At 48.7% G+C, this 23,557-nt stretch overlaps 1 protein-coding gene and 1 non-coding gene across 7 annotated transcripts in view; one reads left to right on the top strand and one right to left on the bottom strand.

Moving 5' to 3' along the window:
- Positions 1 to 916: 916 nt before the first annotated feature.
- Positions 917 to 23,557, top strand: part of YPEL1 (yippee like 1) — a 26,147-nt gene continuing 3,506 nt past the window's right edge. For 2 of the 6 annotated variants that reach the window (XM_072819109.1, XM_072819104.1), the window contains exons 1-4: positions 917 to 1,075; positions 19,529 to 19,811; positions 22,066 to 22,109; positions 23,002 to 23,110. In XM_072819109.1, coding sequence (XP_072675210.1) covers positions 19,695 to 19,811; positions 22,066 to 22,109; positions 23,002 to 23,110 — 270 coding nt within the window. In that variant the 5' untranslated portion in view covers positions 917 to 1,075; positions 19,529 to 19,694. Of the gene's footprint in view, positions 1,076 to 1,145; positions 1,256 to 14,237; positions 14,257 to 18,007; positions 18,027 to 19,528; positions 19,812 to 22,065; positions 22,110 to 23,001; positions 23,265 to 23,557 lie in introns of those variants that run through there. The other 4 variants (XM_072819108.1, XM_072819107.1, XM_072819105.1 and 1 more) reach the window with 4 other exon arrangements.
- On the bottom strand, positions 16,406 to 16,478 carry TRNAK-CUU (transfer RNA lysine (anticodon CUU)). Its single transcript has one exon. It is a non-coding gene; the product is annotated as a tRNA-Lys (tRNA).

Genomic DNA, 23,557 nt, shown 5'->3' with positions numbered 1-23,557 from the left:
CACTGTAATGCAAAAAAGAAACAAGATCTAAAGGATGCTAACATGTATAAAAATGTTGAACACATTGTGACTTCAATACTATGGTTTTTAAAACATATATATAATTTTAAAAACGACCCATAGAGGAAAGGTGTGGGAACCAACAAAATAATGACACGAGAGCCGTGGGGGACAGAGTGCGGGTGTCAGGATGGGGCGGGCTGCCCAGGGCGGGGGAGGGCCGCCCGAAGTCCGACGTGGGGATTTTTTTTTTAAGATTTTATTTATTTATTCATGAGAGACACAGAGAAAGAGAGAGAGAGAGGCAGAGACACAGGAGGAGGGAGAAGCAGGCTCCATGCGGGAGCCCGACGCGGGACTCGATCCCCGGTCTCCAGGATCACGTCCTGGGCCGGAGACAGGCGCCAAAGCGCTGAGCCACCGCGCGTCCCTGAGGTGGGGATTCTGGCGCAGAGGACAGCCCGATGCCCGGCTCCCGCGCAGGACCTCGGTCGTTCGGCCGATCCACGCGCGCGGGGAGAGCGAGCGACCCGCGGCTCCCCCGGCCCTGGCCCGCCCGCGCTTGCGCACCGCGATCCTCGTCGAGCCCGCCCCGCCCCGCGAGGCCCCGCCCCCCGCCCTCCAGCCCTCATAGGTCGGCTCCGAGGCCGCGCGCGGCAGGCCGGCCAATGGGAGCGCGGCGCGCCCCGCGGCACGTGCGCCCCCGCCCAGCCCGGCGGAGCGCGAGCCGGTGGAGCTCCCGGGCTCGGAGCGCGCGGGGCGGGCGCGCGCGGGCGGGGCGGGGCGCGGGGCGGGGCGCGGGCGGGGCGCGGGCGGGGGCGGGGCGGGGCGGCGCGCTGATTGGCCGGCGCCGCGTTCCGAGGCCGTTAACGGCGGCGCGGCCGGGCCGCGGCTCCAAAACAAAGGGCAGGCGGCCCGCGGGGCGGCGGCGGGAGGATGCCTCGCGCCCTGCGGAGGCGCCAACGGCCGCAGCGCGTCCCGGGCCGCGCCGGCGCCGCCTGAGAGCCGAGCCCGCGCTGACCGGGGCCCGGGCCGGATGGGCGCTGCGGGCCGGGGCGCGGACCGCCGAGCGGCCGTGAGTACGGGCGGGCCTGACCTGCGCGGGCGGCTGCCCCCGCGGCCCGAGGCTCCCGCGGCGGCGGGCGGGGCCCGGGGCACCTGTTGGGCCGGCGGGCGGGGCGCGAGCGGGCCGCACCTGTGGACGTGTTTGTTCTGGTTCGGTTTCTCGATGTGTCGTTATCTGGCTCCCCCCGGGGTGAGCGGACCTCGACGCCTAATCTGGGGCTTTGCCCCGCTTTCTTCCCTCCCTTCCCGGCCTCCTCCCTACTTCAGCCACGAGAAAAATCTACCGAGAGAATGAACGAGATGCCTGATGATAATAGGCTTTCCTCCTCTTTAAAAAAAAAAAAAAAAAAAAAAAAAAGAATGTTGGGACCGGGGAGGGAAATGAGGACAAAAGAGGGCTCCCAGGAATGTCTATTAAAAGGGGGGGGGGATGTTTTCAAGTTGCCCACATAAAGATCGTGACTAAAATGAATTGTCTTCCGTATCAGTTCCCTGCTTGCGGCGCTAGGCTTTTATTAAAGCACAGCTTGCAGAAGCCTTAGCTTGGGAAACCTGTTAAGTAGGGTCCCCCTCCCCCAGGCCTGCCTCTGATTGACATCTTTGATGTCCAGATAATGTGCCGAGTTCTAGGATGGAAAAAAAAAAAAAAAAAAGGCTGTAATTTCGTGCTGGAGAGATAATGGCTTTGGCAGACCTCAGTTTCCCCACCCCCAGGCTTTTTTGTCCAGTTGCATTTCTTCTTCCTTTTTCTAGCCAGAGCATACACTTTAACCTGTTGTTTCCTTTGCCGAGAATGTTATTCTTTCCACCCACCTCGCTCCTAAGCTCCTACCCAAGCCTCGCGAGGAGGCTTCCTTCTCTAGAGAACTCTTTCAGGTGCTTCACCTGAGCACCCTCCAGCCCCTGCTCCCTTCTAGTAGATGTGACAAGTGTTTGCTGAGGCCTTGCTCCGCGCCGGGAGCTGTGCTGGAATCTGGGGTGGTTGAGTTTTGTAACCGTGCACGGGATCCCCCCCACCCCTGGCCCTGGGCTCGTGGGTGACAGTAGTGGCACAGTTGAGGAATGCGGATACTGAGGCTCTCCTGGACCTTATGCTCCCTCCCCTTGCATCTCACAGGGTTAAAGTGTCTTCTACTTGCAGGAACCGCTCAGAGATAGGAGCAGAGCAAAGTCCTGTTCTGCCCCAGACCTGTAGCACAGGGTCTGGTCTCTACTGGACCCTTAAGAAAAAAAAATAACCGGATAATCTTAATTACCAATCGGAGCAATAGCCTTTGCCTTTTTTTTTTTTTTTTTTTTGCAAAGATTTCATGTTTAAGTAATCTCTATACCGGATATAGGGCTTAAACGACCCGAGATAAGAGTCGCATGCTGCACTGACTGAGCCAGCCAGGCGCCTCAATAGCCTTCACTCTTTAAACGAACTTCTTGTTTTGGAATAACTTTAGGTTTCCATGAAAGTTGCAAAGATAGTACAGGCAGTCCCAACATGCCCCACGCCCAGCGTTGCCCATTGTTACTGTCGCACATTGCCATGGTGCGTTTGCCAAAATGAACAACCGACATGGAGATATTCTTGTAGCTGAAATCCAGACGTTAAACCTTACCATCTTTGAAGCACTGAAATGTGTAAAACTCTTTAGCTGGAAGCAGTGTTCCTATAAAGTCTGTTCTTGATTCTTCCCTGTTGTCCCTAAGTTTCACGAAGACCCAGTTTCGAGGGGTGGGGGTGACCGTGGAGAGGGCGAGGGGCTGCCATAGTTTTTTTTTTTTTTTATCTTTTTTAAAGATTTTATTTATTTATTCATGAGAGACACACACACAGAGAGAGAGAGAAGCAGAGACACAGGCAGAGGGAGAAACAGGCTCCATGCAGGGAGCCCAATGGGGTACTCGATCCCAGGACCCCAGGATCACACCCTGGGCTGAAGGCAGACGCTCAACCACTGAGCCACGCAGGGATCCCTGCCATAGAGTTTTAACGTCTTTTTCCCCTGGGAGACTGATACATGGAAACTAGTTTAGAATATGCAGAAGCCGTATTCTTAGTTATTCGGTAGCACATATAACCACTTCAGCCTCACGGGGCTGTTCTGACGTGCGGAGCTGGCAAAACCAATCCTCAGCTGCTGGGAATGCCTGAAATGCTGAGGTCAAATTGCCAGTAGAATCTGCCTGGGTGGATTTAATGCCAGGAAGATATAAAATTGGCATTTCAGGAAGCTACTTTGCTAAACTGGAATAACACAGATCCTGTTAACCTTGGAGCCCTGATTCAAACAAAGGAACGAGGAAAGCCCTGTTGTTAACTAAGCTAGTAGTCAGCCTACTTTGCCTATTTATTGCTATCCCTTTAATTTATGAGGGCGCAACGGACTGCAGAATGACATCTGTTCTCTACTTGCTGGGCCTTTGATTTTGCCTTTTCCATGTGTCCTGTTAGAGCTAGGCACCTGACGTAACTTCAGTAGCAACTTAACCTGCATTTGTAGAAAGTATGAAAAAAAAATTTTTTAAAGATTTTGTTTATTTATTCATGAGAGACAGAGAGAGGCAGAGACACAGGCAGAGGGAGAAGCAGGCTCCATGCAGGGAGCCTGATGTGGGACTCGATCCTGGGACTCCAGGATCATGCCCTGGGCTGAAGGCGGCGCTAAACCGCTGAGCCACTGGGGCTGCCCAAAAGTATGAAAATTTTGAAAAATAAAAAGAGCAACAGAAGTCCTCCTGCTTTCAAACCGTTCTCTGATGCTCTTCATTTGTGGTTCCTTTGGTTTTCCATTTGTAGAAGAGTAGTGAGGTCTGCTAATCAGCAAGACCTCTAAGGAGTGGAAATTTTGACAGGAGATTTTGGGGGACGTTGGAGAACATGCTGAACAACCAAGACCTGGAGGGCTAAGGGTTCTGGGGAGGACAGTGTGAGTTGGATTCAGGAAAGAAGTCACCATTCCTCCCGTGATAGAGACCCTGGGGTCCCTCTGACAAGCTGTGTGCTGGTGATAGTAAACTGGAAATCCTGGAGCCATCCCACCGTCCACCCAGGGAAGGGCCCCTTGATGTGGCCCCTGAAGGGCCTCAGACCCAGGGCCAGGATCCCTGGTGGGGCCTGTGAGGCGTGGAGATGTGCTTGCCAACCCTCCGTCCTGTTGTAACAGTGCCATGGCCTCTCGCGTGATTGTCTGGACCACCTTGTGAATTGCAGTTTACCCACATTTTACAGATAAGGCAACAGCTTGCCCGAGGTTCCGCAGCCTCCAGAGATGAGGAACAGGTTTTGAGTCAGGCCCTCTCGCAGCTTTGTCCTCTGCACCCCGGCACCCTGTCTCTCGCCAGGCCTCGCCTACTGGCTCCCTCGTGGCGCACCTGGCTTCCCAGCGTTGGCCCTCTCACCCCTGAGCACTGGCCCCCTCCTGATTGCTCTTTGCATCTCTGGTTTTTCCTTCTCTTGCCCCAACACAGGGCTTCAAATGTTTGATTATGTTCTTTTTAGCCTGTGATGAAATCATTCTAGGTTAAGGTCCTTCCATTCTAGGTTAAGGTTAAGGGACCTTCTGTCCCCCTGCTCCCATCAGCCTTCTGGGACTGGGCCCACCCTTTCAAGTGAGAAGGGCAGTGGCGTGTAGGGCCTTGGTCTGTCGCCCTGTCGATAGCACGCAAGCCAGTAACCTGTGCCAGGAAGTGTCCCAAGGCCCCGACTCTGGGGAGCTTTGTTACTTAGTAGGAGAAATAAAAGAGAACGCATTACAGGTCGTTGGGAAAGGAGGCTCAGTGCAAACACATTACTCATTAGTCTCACGGGAGACGGTGGAGGCAGGACCCGAGGCAGGAGGGGGGAGAGGCGAGGCCTGGGGCGTGGAGGGCAGATGCCCGCGAGGCAGGGTGGGCAGCCACGGGGAGGGGGGCTTCATCTGGGGCAGCCCCAGCGGTTGGCAGGACTGAGGAATCCTCTTGTCACTCTGGGAGGGTCGGCTGAGCACCAAACCTGCAGTTCCTGAGCTGTGGAGAAGAGTGTTTGATCCTGTAATTCCAGTAAGAAGGCGGACTGTGCGTGAGGGAAGCTGGTTCTGCCAACGGCAAACTAGGCCCCTGCCTTTGCCCTCTGACGCGAGGCCTTCCAGGCCTTCCCGTGTCGTGCTGTGTGCGTGCGTGTGTGCACAGTCAGTACATTCCTTCCGTATCAAAAACCTAAAGCTACCAAAAAGCAGAAGAGAAGAGGAAGCCCCTTCCCCTGGTCCCCGGCTGAGGTCCCACCTAGGAAGTGTTTCTGATCCAAGTCTATCAGGGCAACGCCAGTCTCCTTTGCTCAGACTTGAGATGGTTTCTTTTTTTTTTAAAGATTTTATTCATTTATTCATTAGAGACAGAGAGAGAGGCAGAGACACAGGCAGAGGAGAAGCAGGCTCCATACAGGGAGCCCGACGAGGGACTCGATCCTGGGGCTCCAGGATCCCGCCCTGGGCTGAAGGCGGCGCCAACCTGCTGAGCCACCGGGGCTGCTGCCCGAGATGGTTTCTAATAGGTTGTGGTTATTGGCTATGTCCAGTTCCCTGCACCTGTGCACACTGGTCCAGAGGTGAACGCCCCGGGTCCAGGGGTGTGCACCCAAGGAGCGCTGAGAGGCGCCACCAGATGGCTACGTGTCAGCCAGCCCACCCCAGTGGTGATAACCACTTTTTATTTTTATTTATTTATTTTTAAAGATTTATTTTATTTATTTATTCATGATATACAGAGAGGGAGGGAGAGAGAGAGAGGCAGAGACACAGGCAGAGGGAGAAGCAGGCTCCACGCCAGGAGCCGGACGCAGGACTTGATCCCAGGACTCCAGGATCCTGGAGCCAAAGGCAGGCGCCAAACCGCTGAGCCACCCAGGGATCCCCGATAGCCACTTTTTAAAGATCTCTGCCCACCTGCTAGGTTGTAAGACCTACCAGACTGCCTTTAATTTGCATCAGGGAGTGAAGTTCACACTGGTTCATGTGTCTGCAGACACCGTGGTCCAGGGTGTAGACTCTGGCTTTGAATCCACAGCTTTACTAGCCGTGCAACCTTGGAGGATTGGGTAACCTCTCTGGGCCTCGGTTTCCATGTCTGCACAGTAGGATTAATAAGAAGCCCCACCTCTTAGGGTTGCAGCCAGTTCATTTGGTTCTCATGGGGTCAGCGGCTTAGAATAGCGCTGGCCTGGCCTGGGGTTGGGGGGGTGTTCCCTGCAGAGTCACTGCACCCCCTCTTCCTCGGAGGATGTGGATGTCCCTGCCCGAGCACCCACCTGGGGTTCCACCTTTGCCGTGAACTCTGGCTGCACACTTTGTGTGCCTGGTGCCTCCCTCCTTCAGGGGAAGAGGAGGCTGGGCCTGGAGCCTACCTGCAGGTAGTGGCGGTGCGGGGAGGTGACGGGGTGGCATGGGGAGCAGAGGGAACGGGTGTCCCCGGGTTGCGGGGAAGAGAGCCCGCGGGCAGCCTCCACTCCATCCGGGAAATGTAAGAGCTGCTCGCTTGGGGCTTTATTTCTCAATGTTTTTGTCTTTACAAGTGTGGTAACAGCACCATATGGACATGGGCCTGATTCACGTTCTCTTAAAATAATTGTGCATGTTTATTTTAGGAGAGAAATTTCTGGAATCCAGAATATTGTTTTCGCTCCAAAAAATTACCTCACCAGTAATATTTTCTGGGGTGCGGGGGGATGGTTGCTGCCCTCCAAACCCAGGGGAAAGATGATGTCCTGTAGTAAACATGATTCACTGGATCCATTTGCCTTTCAATTACTTCAGAGCGGGCCCTAACTTACCAGTAGATTTTGTTGTAAAAGCCTATTTTGCACACTGGTTGCCTGAAAACTTGGCCATGATTTCACCAACGCCACAGTGGATACCCAGTTGTGTTTGGTTTTTGTTTTTTTTTTTTAATTAAGATTTTATTTATTCATGAGAGAGGCAGAAATACAGGCAGAGGGAGAAGCAGGCTCCATGCAGGGAGCCCAATGTGGGACTCGATCCCGGGACTCCAGGATCACGACCTGAGCTGAAGTCAGGTGCTCAACCCCTGAGCCACCCAGGTGTCCCTGGATATCCAGTTTAAAAGCCTAGTGAAAACACAACATGACACTCTTCTCAGTGACCACGAATCCAGGCCTGGCCGTGGCTCTGCCAGGAACCCCTTGGCGGGGTGGTGACAGGCGAGGAGGTCAGGACAGAGATGGTGAGACATGTGGGTGAGACATGTGTGCGGGAGGCACCCTTCTGCCTTCAAAGGGTTGCCCATGAGGGCTGAGCACAGATGAGGCTTGGTAGAGGTGCCAGGAGCCCACAAGCAGGGCCTTCTGGATGCTGGTGGCATCTCAGGCTGAGGACACCGGGGGGGTGGGGTGCAAGAGCCACCTGAGGAGGTGGAAGGGCCTGCATCCGTGCCACTGAGCAATTCAAAACCAAAGTCCTTGGCAGGTTGCCACTCTGAAAGGCATTTTCTCATACAAAGAGAATTGTGTGCAAGCTAAAACTGAGAGGTGTACCCCGTTCTTATTATGAATAAAAGTGAAATCACTTTTTAAAATTTTTTTTTTAATTTTTTAAATGTTTTATTTATTCCTGAGAGACACACACACAGAGAGAGAGGCAGAGACACAGGCAGAGGGAGAAGCAGGCTCCATGCAGGGAGCCTGATGCGGCACTCGATCCCGGGACCTCAGGATCACACCTTGGGCCGAAGGCAGGCACTAGACCGCTGAGCCACCCAGGGATCCCCTCACTTTTTTTTTTTTTTTAAAGATTTTATTTATTGGGATCCCTGGGTGGCGCAGTGGTTTGACGCCTGCCTCTGACCCAGGGTGCGATCCTGGAGACCCGGGATCGAATCCCACGTCGGGCTCCCGATGCATGGAGCCTGCTTCTCCCTCTGCCTATGTCTCTGCCTCTCTCTCTCTCTGTGACTATCATAAATTAAAAAAAAATTAAAAAAAAAAAAAAAGATTTTATTTATTTATTCATGAGAGACAGAGGCAGAGGGAGAAGCAGTCTCCATGCAGGGAGCCCAACGCAGCACTCAATCCCAAGATCACAGGATCCCAAGATCACACCCTGGGCCAAAAGAAGATGCTCAACCGCTGAGCCACCCAGGCAGCCCGTGATTAAAAAAAGTGATTTAAAAAAGTGATTACTTTTTTAAAGTAATCTGAACACCCGGCGCAGGGCCCGAACTCACAACCCCGAGATCAAGAGTCCCACGCCCTGCCGCCCGAGCCAGCCAGGCGCCCCGGGATCACCTGCTCCGAGGCTGGCTCACCCAGCCAGGGGAGCATGGGACTCTCCATCTCAGGGTTGGGAGTTCAAGGGTGGAGCCCGTTTAAAAAAAAAAAAAGGCGAGGTTCCTTGCTTCCTTCTGGGCCGTCCCTGATGGGGGGCAGGGGACACGTGTGCACTGCGACTTCTGCGCGGCCAGCATGGGTCGGGCTGGGAAGTGGGGGCCTGCCGGGGGGATCACCCAAACGGTCCCTCATCCCCAGGAGCTGCCTCCACGACCTCCCTCAGCATGGGAGGGGCACCAGGGTCCAACTTCATAGAGTGCCCAGCAGCTTGGGGCAACAGAGAATCCCTGGTGAAACGCAGTGGGCCTCACGGTGGCTTAAAAGGTTAGGGTTCGGGGCAGCCGTCCTAGAGTCCCGGGATCGAGTCCCATGTCGGGCTCCCTGCATGGGGCCTGCTTCTCCCCCTGCCTGTGTCTCTGCCTCTCTCTCTCTCTCTGCGTTTCTAACAAATAAATAAAATCTTAAAAGAAAAAAAAAAAAAGGTAAAGGTTCTGGGAATCCCTGATGGGGACTGTCTAATATACTCAGACTTCTTTAGAAGTCCCTTACTACTCGGTTGAGAAGACCTTTAGTGGGGAAAGAAACCGCTTCATTTTGGAGGATGGATGTGTAGACGGGGCGGGTGGGGATGGGGGCGGTGTCCCTTGTAGGGAATCTTCCTCCGCAGTATTCTCACTAGCTGATTTTCTCTGTCGGGAAATGGGACGAACCATTAGTTTTTGTTTATGGTATAAAATAGGATCCAGCTTTTTCTTGTCCTACCGTTGGGCGTCTCTAACATCCAGCCCCATTTTGGGGAGCCTCTCCTTCCCAGTGAGCTGGCCCTGGTGTTGTCTCTGCATAGGCCTGTTTCTGGTCTCTTTCAGGTCCCGTCACCCTGTGTCCCTGTCCCGTGCCAGCACCGCTCTGTCTCGATGCCAGTGGCAAATGGCAGGACTTGGGTAGAGCACACGCTTCCTTGGCGCTCTCCAAGAGCGTCCTCATGAGTTTTGACCTTTGATGCAAAGGGCCTCAGGACGCACCACCCTAAAAGATGTCACCATGGCATATTGCATACCTTAAGCTGGAGGCAGTTGAGAAGATGACAGAGGAGGGCCACCTTGACCTCCCCATTGCCCCCGCTTCCTGCCACAGGTCTTCAGACACCAGGAGGAGGGAGCACCAGAGACAGGGAGTCTGGAGCCAAGAATTCTGCACAAACCTTGTTAAACCTACCCTGTCTTTCTAGTTACTTCTTCACCATGGACTGACTGCCCCCTAGGCCAAAGCCCTCTACCTTGTCCGTTCTTCACAGTGTCTTTGTCTAAAGGGTAGGAAAGCTTCCTGCTCTGCTGCTGCTGCTTTGGGTCTTCATTCTCTAGTGAAGGCCCCAGGGACACGTAAACGTTCAGTAAAATCTGTGTGTCCTGCTGCTGCTAATCTGTCTTGGCCAATTTAGTTTTCAGACCCAGCCGGGGACCCCCAGAGGGTTGAGGAAAATTTGTCCCTCCTGGAAGTAGACACTTCCAGGATAAGTTTGAGAATCCAATCCCTCTGCCTCTCACTGGCTCCCTGACTTGCATATGCGTGCGCGCACACACACACACACACCCCAATACATCTTTCTGTATTTTGATTTGAATTACGTTTAATTTAAAAATTACTTTGGGGGAACGCCTGGCTGGCTCAGGCAGTAGAGCGCTCTCCTCTTGATCTTGAAGTCACAAGTTTGAGCCCCATGTTGAGTGTAGAAATTACTTAAATAAAATTTAGGGGCACCTGAGTGGGTCATTTGGTTAAGCATCCAACTCTTGGTTTTGGCTCAGATCATGATCTCTGGGTTATGGGATCAATCCCACTTTGGGCTCCATGCTCAGCATGGAGTCTACTTGAGATTCTCTTTCTCTCCCTCTCCCTCTCCCCCACTCCCTCCCATCTCCCTCTGCCTCTCCCCCTGCTTGCTTTCATAAATAAAAATCTTTAAAAACGAATAAATGAAATTAAAAAATTAAAAATTACTTTGGGAAGAATTCACATGTTTACAGTGTCTTCCGGTCCTGATCTTGGTACGTCTCCATTTATTCAGGTATTCCTCATTGTCTTTCAGAATTTTACACTCTTCTCTGTAGAGGTGTTTCAGGTCTCTGAATTTATTCTCAGATACTTTGGGTTGTTACACTGTTGTATATAAGTGTCTGTTTTCCACTCTAATCTTAATGCCTTGTTGCCTTGCTGAGATGGCTGGTACTTCTAGGGCTGCGGGAAGGCGGTGGTGTCCAGATTCATTCCTGCTCTCAAAGAGAATGTTTTCAGAGTCTTATCGTTAAGCATTATGTTCACTGTGGGTTGTTAGTTTCATTTTTATAGATGTCTCCTAACAGATAAGGAAGTTCCCTTTTATTCTTAGTCTGCACGGAAGGTTGTTAAAATTGTGAATGGACGTTTAATTTTGTCAAATACTTTCTCTGCATCTATTGAGATAAACAGATTGAAAGAATAATAGGCGGCACATTTTATTAACTACATTTCCTAGCATTAAATGATTTTGTATTCCTGTGATAATGTAAACCTAATTGTATTTTATTATCCTTTTAAAATAGTATTAGATTTTGTTTGGTGAAGTGATTTAGGGTATTTGCATCTTGGTGCATGAGAAGAAAATTAAAGTGAATTTCATTTTTGCACTGCCCTGATCAAGGTTTGGTTCAGGTTAAACTAGCTGGTTCATTCCCATTTCTTTAATGTTTTTCAGGTCACTCAGATTTGCTGTTTCTTCCTGAGTCCTCTTTTTCATTTATCTTTCTTCCAGGAATTTGTTTGTGTGGTTTACATTTTAAAATATATTAAATTGATCACAACATCCTCTTACCCATAAATCTCATCCAAAGAAAGTGATATCCCATTTCCATTTCTGCCAGGTTATTACTTATATCCCTCTTCTCCCCCTCTGTCCCCAATCAGTGGAACAAAACTTTATCAATTTTATTAGTCTTTTCCAAGAACAAACTTTTGGCTCTGTTGATCCTTTTTGTATATCCATGTTTTTCTTGTCTGCTGCATTACATTTTTTCCTGTTGATTTACTTCCTCATATTTTCTTTGGGTTGTTCCTCTGTTACTTTTTTAACTTCTAAAGATGGGTGTTTACTGTTGGTGGGAGTGCAAGCTGGTGCAGCCACTCCGGAAAACCGTATGGAGGTTCCTCAAAAGTTGAAAATAGAGCTACCCTACGACTTAGCAATTGCACTACTAGTTGTTTACCCCAAAAATAAACTGTAGTGATCTGAAGGGGCACCTGCACCCCGGTGTTTATAGCAGCAATGTCCACAATAGCCAAACTATGGAAAGAGCCCAGATGTCCATCCAGAGATGAATGGATAAAAAAGATGTGGTGTGTACGTACACACACACATACACACACACATACACACACACACACACACACGCTGGAATACTATTCAGCCATCAAAAAAGGAAATCTTGCCATTTACAATGACATGGATGGAACTAGAGGGTGTTATGCTAAGTGAAATAAGTCAGAGAAACACAATTATCATATGATCTCACTTGCATGTGGAATCTAAGAAATATAACAGAGGATCATAGAGGAAGAGGGGAAAAAATAAAACAAGATGAAATCAGAGAGAGAGAATAACCATAAGAGACTCTCTCTCTTTTTTTTTTTTTTTTTTTTTAAGAGGCTCTTAATCATAGGAAACAAACTGAGGATTGCTGGAGGGGATGTGGGGAGGGAAGGGGTAACTGGGTGATGGGCATTGAGGAAGGCACCTGATGTGATGAGCACTGCATGTTATATAACACTGATGAATCACTGACCTCTGTCTCTGAAACTAATAATATATGTTAATTAATAGATTTTAAATTAAAAAAAAATCTCTGGGGGAAAAAAGTCAACCTTAAAAAAAAATCATCCAGCAAAATTCCCTTTGTTGCCATTATGCATCCACACCCACTTTGCTCCTCCGCCCTCCAGCCCACTTCCTAACCCTGGCATCCTCTAATCGGTTCACCATTTCCATGATTTTATCACTTCAAGAATATTATATAAATGGAATAATGTAGTACGTCACCTTTGGGGGTTGGCTTTTTTATTTTTATCTTTTTACTTAGCATAAGCCTCTGAAGATTCCTAAAGGAATCTTTAGGTTGTTGGGTATGTTAATAGTTTGCTCCTTTTTACAGCTGGGTGGTAGGTACTCCAGGGTATGGACGTACCACTGTTTGTTGAACTGTTCACATATTGGTGGACATCTGGCTTGTTTCCGGCTATTATGAATAAAGCTGCTGTGAACATGAAAAATAAAGAGGAGTATTTAAGGGCGCCTGGGTGGCCCGGTCGATTAAGTGTCTGCCTTTGGCTCAGGTTATGATTCCGGGGTCCTGGGATCGAGCCCCACCTCAGGCTCCCTGCTCAGCCTGGAATCTTTCTCCCTCTCCTGCCGCTCCTCCTCCCCCCAACTTGGGCTCTCTTTCTTGCTCTCTCTCCCAAATAAATGAATAAATAATAAAATCTTTAAGATGCCTGGGTGACTCAGTCAGTTAAGCATCTGCCTTCAGCTCAGGTCATGATCCAAGGTCCTAGGATCAAGCCTTACATTGGACTCGCTGCTCAGCCCCACATCGGGCTCCCAAGCCTGCTTCTCCCTCTCCCTCTGACACTGCCTGTGCTTGTGCTTACGCGCTCTTTCTCTGTAAAAGAAATAAATAAAATCTTAAATAAATCTTTTTTAAAAAGGGTGTTTAGCTCATTAATTCCACCTGTCATATTTTCTAATATACATCCTATAAGATTATACATTTCCTTTTTTTAAATTTTATTTATTTTTTTACATTTCCTTTTAAGAACTAGAAAGTAATTATTTTATTATTGTTCATAATATTAATAAAAACATCTTTTAATTTCCATTATTCTTAGACCCATGTGTATATAGAAGTACATTCCTTTTCTCTCCTCAGACTATGCTTTTTTAAAAATCAGAGAATAATCGACAGATAGTATCCTATTAATTTCAGCTGTAGGGATCCCTGGGTGGCTCAGCAGTTAAGCACCTGCCTTCGGCGCAGGGCGTGATCCTGGAGTCCTGGGATCGAGACCCATCTCAGGCTCCCTGCATGGAGCCTGCTTCTCCCTCTGCCTGTGTCTCTGCCTCTCTGTGTGTGTGTGTGTCTTGTGAATGAATGAATAAAATCTTTAAAACAAAATTTCAACTGTACATCTTCTTGATTGGATAGTTTCATACATTATGAAATGATCCCCACCACAAATCTAGTTATCCTCTGCCCCCATACAAAGTTATTATAAAGTTACTGACCATATTCTCTATGGGTACATTATATCCCTGTGACTTCTTTTATAACTAGAAGTTCATACCTCGTAATCCCCTTTGCCTATTTTGCCCATCTCCCAACCCCTGCCCCCTCTGGTAACCAACCATTTGTTTTCTGTATCTGTGAGTCTGTTTCTGTTTTTTTTTTTTTCTTTTCATTTTTTTTGCTTAGATTCTACATACAAGCGAGATTGTATGGTATTTATCTTTCTCTGACTTATTTCACCTAGTGCAGTACTGTTGATGCTGATCCATGTATGATTTCATGGTGAGATGGTAAGATTTCATTCTTTTTTATGACTGCATAGTATTCGGTTATATATATGTACCACATCTTTATTCATCTATCGATGGACCCTTGGGCATCGCTTCCCTTTTCTCCACACCCTTGCCAATGCTTGTTATTTTTTGTCTCTTTGATAATAGGCGATCTAACAGGTGTGAGGTAATAGCTCATTGTAGTTTTGATCTGTATTCCCCAGATGATGAGTGATGTTGAGTCAGCCATCTTCTCTTGTGTCTGTTGACCATCTGGATGTCTTCTTTGGAAGAATGTCTGGTAAAGTCCTCTGCCCATTTTTCTTTAAAGATTTTATTAACTTACTCATGAGAGACACGAGAGAAAGAGGCAGAGACACAGGCAGAGGGAGAAGCAGGCTCCATGCAGGGAGCCCAATGTGGGACTCGATCCCGGGACTAGAGGATCACACCCTGGGCCAAAGGCAGGTGCTTAACCACTGAGCCACCCAGGTGTCCTTGCCCATGTATTTTTAAGTAGGCTCCATACCCATCGTGGGGCTCAAACCCATGACCCCAAGATCAAGAGTCACACACTCTACCAACGGAGCCAGCCAGGCACCCCCCATTTTTAATCAGGTTGTTTTTAAGTTGTGTTTTAAGTCCTGGGGCATCTGTTTGGCTCAGTTGAGCCTTTGGCTTGGGTCATGATCCCAGGGTCCTGGGATCAAGTCCTCCCAGCTCAGCGGGGAGGCTGCTTTACCCTGCCCTTCTCCCCCTGTTTGTGTGCACTTGCGCTCTCGCTCTCTGTCTCTCTCTGTCAAATAAATAGATAAAATCTTTTTTAAAAAGTTACGTTAAAAAAAAAGTTACATTAAAAAAAAAGTTACGTTAAGTCCTTTGTATATTTTGGATATTAACTGCTTATCAGATGTGTGATTTGCAAGTATATTCTCGCATTACATAGGTGGTCTTTTGTTGATGGTTTCTTCTGCTGTGGCAAAACTTTTTGGTTTGATGTAATCCCATTTATTTTCTGTTGCCCTTGTCTGAGGAGACTGGTCCAAGAAGCATATTGCTAAGAATGATATCAAAGAGCTTACTGCCTATGGTTTCTTTGAGTTTGACAGTTTGGGGTCTTACATTCAAGTCTTTAATCCATTTTGAATTTATTTTTGTGTATGATGTAAGACGGGTCCAGTTTCATTCTTTTGCATATAGCTAACCACTGTTGCCAAGACCCTTTATTGAAGAGACTCATCATATATTCTTGCCTCCATTGTCCTAGATTGACCGAACCTGTAGGAGTTTTGTTCTGGACTCTGTTCATTCCATTGATCGTTTTTGCACCAGTACCATACTGCTTTGATTACTATAGCTTTGTAGTACAGTTTAAAATTAGGCACTGTGATACCTCCAACTTTGTTCCTCTTTCTCAAGATTGCTTTGGCGATTTGGGGTCTCTTGGATTTTATACAAATTTTAGGATTCTTTGTTCTATAAAAATGCCATTGGTATTTTGTTAGGGATTGCATTGAATCTATAGATTGCTTTGGGTAGTATGAGAATTTTATTTATTTATTTTATTATTTTTTTTCTTTTAGTATGAGTATTTTAACAGTATTCTTCAAATCCATGAGGACAGACTATCTTCCCATTTATTTGTGTGGAAGTATATTTCTGAATTTCTAAGCATATGAAGATTTTTTTCTTGGTTTCGTATTGATTTTTTTTTCTTATTGATTTCTAACTTAAGTGTATTGTGGGCAGAGATTATACTGTGTTTCCAATACTTGGAAGTTGGTTGAGACTTGTTGTACGGTTGTCTTTTGTAAATGTTTGTGTGCTTCTTTTTTTTTAAGATTTATTTATTTATTCATGAGAGACACAGAGAAGCAGAGACACAGGCAGAGGGAGAAGCAGGCTCCATGCAGGGAGCCCGATGCAGGGTTCAATCCTAGACCTTGAGATCACAACCTGAGCCAAAGGCAGACGCTCAACCACCGAGCCACCCAGGCGTCCCTGTTTGCATGCTCTAAATGAATGTGAATTCTGCAGTTCTTAGATAGAGTTTTCTCAATGTCTTTTAGGTCCAATTTGTTCATCACATTGTGCACATCCTCTCTGCCTGTAATCATTTGCATTCTATCAGTCACTGAAAGGCATAATAAAATATAAATATATTTATACTGTGCTATATTTTAGGTCTATTATAAATATGTAATGTCTACCCTATTTATATGCTATAATCAGTAATCCTATTCTTTTTTTTTTGAAGATTTTATTTATTTATTCATGATAGACATAGAGAGAGAGGCAGAGACACAGGCAGAGGGAGAAGCAGGCTCCATGCAGGGAGCCCGACATGGGACTCGATCCCGGGACTCCGGATCACACCCTGGGCCAAAGGCAGGCACAAAACCGCTGAGCCACCCAGGGATCCCCCTATTCTTTTTTTAAATTGAGCTTTATGCCCAATATGGGGCTTGAACTCATGACCCTGAGATCAAGAGTCACATGCTCTACCAACTGAGCCAGCTGAGCATCCCCAGTAACCTTATTCTTTTTTTTTTTTTTTTTTTTATGATAGTCACAGAGAGAGAGAGAGGCAGAGACACAGGCAGAGGGAGAAGCAGGCTCCATGCACCGGGAGCCCGATGTGGGATTCGATCCCGGGTCTCCAGGATCGCGCCCTGGGCCAAAGGCAGGCACCAAACCACTGCGCCACCCAGGGATCCCCCCCAGTAACCTTATTCTGATTAAAGGTTTATCTGTTTCTCCTTGCAGTTATGTCAGTGTTTGATTTATATATTTTGATTATTAGGTAGTAAGATTTACTATTTGTCTCTCTGCTATTTTTATCATTACAAAATAGCCCATTTTTCTATCTAGTAAAGCCTTCTCTTAAATATTATTTAAGGAAAATGTTAATATATTTATGTGATTATTCTTTTATTATTTGCATATTATATCTTTTTCTATCCTTTTATTACTCTTTTTTTTTTAGAGTAATCTCTACGTCCAACATGGGCTTTAAGCCCACAACCCTAACATCAAGAATCACATGTTCTACAGACTGAACCAGCCAGATTCCCAATCTTTTTACTACTTTAACTTCTTTATTGTGAATTGCATACATATGAAAAATACATAAAACAAATACATTTTTAGCAAATAATTATAAACCATATTCTGTATTGCCACCACCCAGGTTTCTAGCCTTCTCTTTCAGCCACTCTTTGTCTTTACTTTAAGGTGTGGCTCCTGTAGATTATATCTAGGTGGATTTTGTCTTCTGTCCAGTCCAGAAACCTTAAACTCTTGGATTTAGTCCGTTTATAATTAATATAAGCATTGATATATTTGGGCTTAAATTGTCCTTCCTTAAAAAAAAAATCGTCCTTCCTTTGTGCGTCTTTTTTTTTTCTGTCCTCTTCTTTATATCATATTTCTTTTCCTCTCCTTTCTTGCCTTTTTTTTTTTTAAGTAAACTATGCCTAAATGGGGCTTGAACTCACAACACTGAGATCAAAAGATGCATGCTCCACCAACTGAGCCAGCCAGAGGCCCCCTTTCTTACCTCCTTTTATTTTTTTTAAATTATTTTATTTATCCATTCATGAGAGACAGAGAGAGAGGCAGAGACATGGGCAGAGGGAGAAGCAGGCTCCATGCAGGGAGCCTGATGTGGGACTCGATCCCGGGACTCCAGGATCACGCCCTGGGCAAAAGGCAGGCACCAAACCACTGAACCACCCAGGGATCCCTCTTGCCTCCTTTTAGACTGACATTTTATCATTCACTGATACACTCCTTTGTAGTTCTGGAAGTTACACAGGTTTTGTTGTGATTTTGATAAAACTTCTATAAAAACAACGCTACTTTACCAGAATCTGAAGCTTAACCAATACTTATATCTACTTTTTTGACTAATACAAGGACTCCAGAAATTTTTCATCAAAGCTGTGTTATCGTGGTCATGTAGTACAGTCATATCTTTTCTTTTTCAGGGTTCAGGGAAAGGCAGAAGGAGAGAGAGAGAGAGAGAGAATCCTAAGCAGATTTGGCTTCATGTCCAGTGCAGAGTCTGAGGTGGGGCTCAGTCATACAACTCTAAGATTCCACCTGAGTGGAAATCAAGAACTGGACACTCAAAAAAAAAAAAAAAAAAAAAAAAAGGAACTGGACACAACCGACAGAGCCACCCCAGGCGCGCCACACAGTCCTATCTTTTTAAAGCGCTACAAGATCCTGCTGTCCTGTTTACCCACGGACTTACCATCTTCTTTACTCACTCTTCCTTTTTTTTTCCTCTGATGTTTACATAGTGGTGTTTTGCTTTTGTCTGGAGCACATCCTTGTGCTTCCTTTAGTGATATTTTACTGAAGTCAAACTTAGTTGTCTGAAAATGTCATTCCGGAGTTCTTGATAGATATTTTCACTGGATGTAGAATTCTGGAAGAGCCATTATATCTTCCAGGATCTTAAAGGTACCTTTCCCGACAGCCTTCTGGATTCTGTTGTCTTACTTAGGAACTTGCTCTGTTGAAAGCAAGTATCCCTTTCTGGATACTTCTCAGACTTTTATTTCTCTTTCTTTGGTATTCTGCAGGTGCCCTGCCCCGCTCTTGTCTCCCTTTACCTTCTGTAAATCTAAATACGTGTCCGGGCCTTTGTTGTCATTTGCAGGAAATCGAGCCACATCCATGTCAGGAACACTTTCCCCTATGTTTTCATCTAGGAGGTTATAGTTTTCATTCTTACATTGTGGTATTTGATCCATGTTGAGTTAATTTCTGTATATGGTGTTAAATAATGGTCCCACTTCATTTTTTGCCTGTGGAAATCCAGTTGTCACAGCACCAGCACCGTTTTTTGAAAGGTCTGACCTTTCCCCCACTGAATCATCTTGGTTCCCTTTTTGAGAATCATTTGACCCTGTAAAGTGTTTATTTCTGGATTGATATCTAACTTCTTAATGATTAATTAAACTGGATCCATCATGCATATTCATAAATGTCATAGTGCTTTGAGTCACTAATTCCATGATCTGGGACAAGATGTATGCAGCACTGCTAGGGCCTCACTCAGGTGGCAGGCTTGTTGGCTGCTTTTTCTTTATGTTTCTGAAGCCACACGTGGCATAAAATGTACTTAATCAGATGTTTTTCTCAAATTATTTATATGTGAAAGAAGTCCACTTGCCACTCTCAACTACCATTAGAATGGTGGAGGGGTGCCTGGGTGGCTCAGCAGTTGAGCATCTGCCTTCGGCTCAGGTCATGATCCTGGAGTCCCGGGATCGAGTCCCTCATCAGGCTCCCCGCGGGGAGCCTGCTTCTCCCTCTGCCTGCGTCTCTGCCTCTCTCTCTTTCTCTGTGTCTCTCATGAATAAATAAGTAAAATCTTAAAAGAACAAAAAAGAGAATGGTGGAACAGTGAGGAGGATTCTTTTATGTCTAATATTAAAGAATTAGATCTTCTAGCTCTGCACCCCCTGCCCTATTCCTCAAAACCCACACATCCTAAATACACCTCCTTGAAGTATTTCATTCCCTCCATAACCCACCGCTTTGTCTTGATTCGTTGACAGGTTGTGACGTTTTTCTCTCGGCCCAGCTGTGTGGACCGTGCCACACGCCCTCCGAACAACAACGGCTCTTGCGTGCATATTTCAGTGTTTCTTTTGTCAGAGAATCCAGCAGAGCCGCAATTCGTCCAGGGCCAGCCCTGAGCTGAGCGAGGAGTGCCCAGCCGAGATGGTGAAGATGACAAAATCCAAAACTTTCCAAGCTTATCTGCCAAACTGTCACCGAACGTACAGCTGTGTCCACTGCAGAGCCCACCTGGCCAACCACGATGAGCTGATCTCCAAGGCAAGTGGTTTGTGTCTGGAAAATGACGCCATCCGCTTAACGATGATCGTACCTAATTAGTAGGTGGACATTTAACCTTCCTGGGTTGGTTGTGTCCTAGAAGTCTAGAGCCTTCTGGGCCGCACTGATGACAGTTTTGTGTGTGACTGAGTGTGACTGCACCGTGATCTCGGTGTGATGTTGGGCGTGGTATTTGCACAGAGGTGGGTTTCGGAGGACTAGGCAGCCGGGACAGAAGACCACAAAAAGCAAGGTGAGTAGGTTACTCGTCAGAGCAGCAAGGCCAGCGTAAAGCCAAGACACACTGAAGTCTAGAAAAACACAAGGAGGTCTAGAAAATCTGTGGAAATAGTTTGGTAATGAGGAAATTAAAAAATGTTAAAGGCTCAGAGTGGCTAAGAAGAAAACAGGCCATCTTGGGGGTTTGGGGGAAAATTGGATCATTCAGAAGAACCCCTGGGAGGGCTGCTGTGGACCGGGCCATACAGTGGCTCTGGGCACCCTGCGCAGAGTGAAAAGAACAGCCCGATTCGTGATTGTTAAGTTGCGTCCTTTTTTGGTGGTATGTGAGGGGCTGTGATCAGCCTCCCGTGAGCATCTAAGACCATCCAAACACAGTAGATGAGCGAGCATTCCCTCGGGAAAGGGGGACAGCTCTCTCCCACCCGCCCTCGTGGTCATGACGGCCCCCCCCCAACCCCCCATTCTCACGGGTCTGCCTTCCTGGGCTGTGTGGGTCCCTCGCACCTTCAGACGCAAAGTCTGTCAGGAGGTTGTGCCTTTTCAGGAATCTCTGCTTTGGCTTCTTGTTTTACTCAGGAGAACACTTATCCACTTGGGTTTTAGTTTTTTTTTAAGATTTATTTATTTATTTATTCATGAGAGACACAGAGAGAGACACAGGCAGAAGGAGAAGCAGGCTGCACGCAGGGAGCCTGGCATGGGACTCGATCCCAGGACTCCAGGATCACGCCCTGGGCCAAAAGCAGGCGCCAAACTACTGAGCCACCCAGGGATCCCCTATATTTTATTTTTTTTAAAGACTTATTTATTTATTCATGAGAGACACAGAGAGAGAGGCAGAGACATGGGCAGAGGGAGAAGCAGGCTCCGTGCAGGGAGCCCGATGGGGACTCGATCCCGGGCCTCCAGGATCAGGCCCTGGGCTGAAGGCGGAGCTAAACCACTGGGCCACCCGGGCGCCCCTCCACTTGGGTTGTGACTAGGTCATAGTGGCGGTTGTCTCATTTCTGCTCATCATGTAAAGTGGACTCGGTGACACAGGCAGGGCCTCTCGCCCCCGCGGCTGCCGGCCCCCCTGCCGCTCACGGTACCCGCTCTCTTGGTTGCCTTCCGAGGCGGGCTCTGGGCGGCCCGGCAGGCACAGCCGCTCGGGGCCCCCGGACGCAGCCGTGTGGCTCGGTGACCTCCCTGAGCAGGTGTCGGCCTTGGGCGCCGCCACGGTCTTCGTTCTGAAGCGAGCCCACGAGGATCCATGATGTGGTGGGCCGAAAGGGATTCCAGATGCTTCTTTGAACGAGCCTCGAAAGCCATTAAGCTGTTTCCTAATTACCTGAAGAGCAGAGGCCTGCTAGGTGGAAATCGCCCTGACCTTAACCCAGCGCCTCAGGATGAAAGTCCTGCTGAGAACCTAAGTGCCCCGGGGCACCTGGTGCCTCAGGGCCGAGCACCTGCCTCCAGCTCAGGGCGTGATCCCGGGTCTGGGGGGGTCTGGGGATCGAGTCCCGCATCGGGCTCCCTGCACAGAGCCTGCTTCTCCCTCTGCCGGTGTCTCTGCCTCTCTCTGCGTGTCTCTCATGAATAAATAAATACATAAATCTCTTTTTTTATAAAAATATTTTATTTATATATTTGAGAGACAGAGTAAGAGCCAGAGAGATCACAGAGGGAGAGGCAGACTCGCTGTGGAGCAGGGAGCCCGGTGCAGGTCCCAGGACCCTGAGATCACGACCTGAGCCGAAGGCAGACTTAACCCACTGAGCCATCCAAGCGCCCCTGTAATATTCCTAATTCCAGCAAGCCACTTAAAAGGAAAATCCTTTGTGGGGTGCAGGGTCCCAGAGGCCTGTGGTCACTGCCCCCCCCCCGAGCACTGCTCAGAACTGCTCCACGAGGCGGCCCCTCTACTCGCGTTGGGTTCCATGACCTGAAACGGTCTTGCCACCTTCATCACCAAGTGCAGAACTTTTCATTTTGCCACAATAAATCTGTTACAACTTTTTCTTCTTTGCAGTCTTTTCAGGGAAGTCAGGGACGAGCCTACCTCTTCAATTCTGTGTGAGTACTGCTGCCAATGGCCTTGAGGCGTGCTGTGTTCATGGTCAGGTCACGTACTGCTTCCACGCTCGGGCGCTTAACAACTCAGCCGAGCGTGTGGCTAGAGTCCCCGGTGCGCTAGGATGAGCCAGTATTTTTTGGTTTTTTGGTTTTTTTGTTTTTAATTTTTATTTATTTATGATAGTCACAGAGAAAGAAAGAGAGAGAGAGAGAGGCAGAGACACAGGCAGAGGGAGAAGCAGGCTCCATGCACCGGGAGCCCGACGTGGGATTCGATCCCGGGTCTCCAGGATCGTGCCCTGGGCCAAAGGCAGGCGCCAAACCGCTGCGCCACCCAGGGATCCCCATTTTTTTTTTTTAAAGATTTTCTTTATTTATTCATGAGAGACAGAGAGAGAGAGAGACAGAGAGAGAGAGAGGCAGAGACACAGGCAGAGGGAGAAGCGGGCTCCATGCAGGGAGCCTGACGTGGGCTCGATCCTGGGACTCCAGGATCAGGCCCTGGGCTGAAGGCGGCGCTAACCTGCTGGCCCCCGCCCCCCACTCCGGGCTGCCCCGAGCCAGTGTTTTCATATGATCTTAAGGAATTCTCCTCTCTCAGTCCGAGGGTTTCGGGGTTCGGGGAAGGGCTGCTCTTGCACGCAGTGTGGCCTTGACCCATTTGTGGGGCGGGGGGGGTGTTGATTTTAACTGCGCTCCACACAGCAGAACTGGGGTCACCGCCCGCGGGGAAATCCAGCTGTTCCTTCTCACGGAGGGGGGTGGGCAGGGGCGGGGAGGCAGGGGATTGAGCTCTGGTGCCTGTGGTGACCGGTTGCTGGAGGAAGAACCACCCGGGCTGGAGGTGGCGGCGGCTGTAACCGCGTCCCCAGCGCTGCCCTCTCCCCTGCAGGGTGAACGTGGGCTGCGGCCCCGCGGAGGAGAGGGTCCTTCTCACTGGGCTGCACGCGGTCGCAGACATCTACTGTGAAAACTGCAAGACCACGCTCGGGTGGAAATACGTGAGTACCCGGCCCCGCGGCGACCGCACGGACTTCGCTGCGGTAACCAGACACGGTACAGACGGAAACGAAATTTGCAAAGGAGTTAAGACCTCCCACTGGAAGCCTCAAAGAATCCGTGTCTTGAAATAGAATTTCTTTTGAGCCAGTTAAAGATGATGTCATACCTGGGCGCACCCGGGGCAGGGGGGTGACAGCCTGGCTGGATGGGGGCGGGGAGGGCCAGGCGACCCCGCCCTGCACACCTCCGCCCTCTGAGGGTCCCTTGGAATGGGGGCCGTGTCCCACTCGTGCAGAGGACACTCACTGGCTGGCCGGGCCCAGGGTGGCTGGTGACTTTACTCTGTGGTAGTGACGACCGCAGACCCCGTGTGGCCCCCACCGAGGCCTGCCCCCCCCCACCCCACCGACCCCCACAGTGGGCTTAGCCCCAGGGCAGCTTCTGCC

The sequence above is a fragment of the Canis lupus genome (assembly GCF_048164855.1).
Source record: "Canis lupus baileyi chromosome 27 unlocalized genomic scaffold, mCanLup2.hap1 SUPER_27_unloc_1, whole genome shotgun sequence".
NCBI lineage: Eukaryota > Metazoa > Chordata > Mammalia > Carnivora > Canidae > Canis > Canis lupus.
The sequence above is the reverse complement of the archived record's forward strand: the minus strand, read 5'-3'. Positions and strand labels throughout refer to the sequence as shown.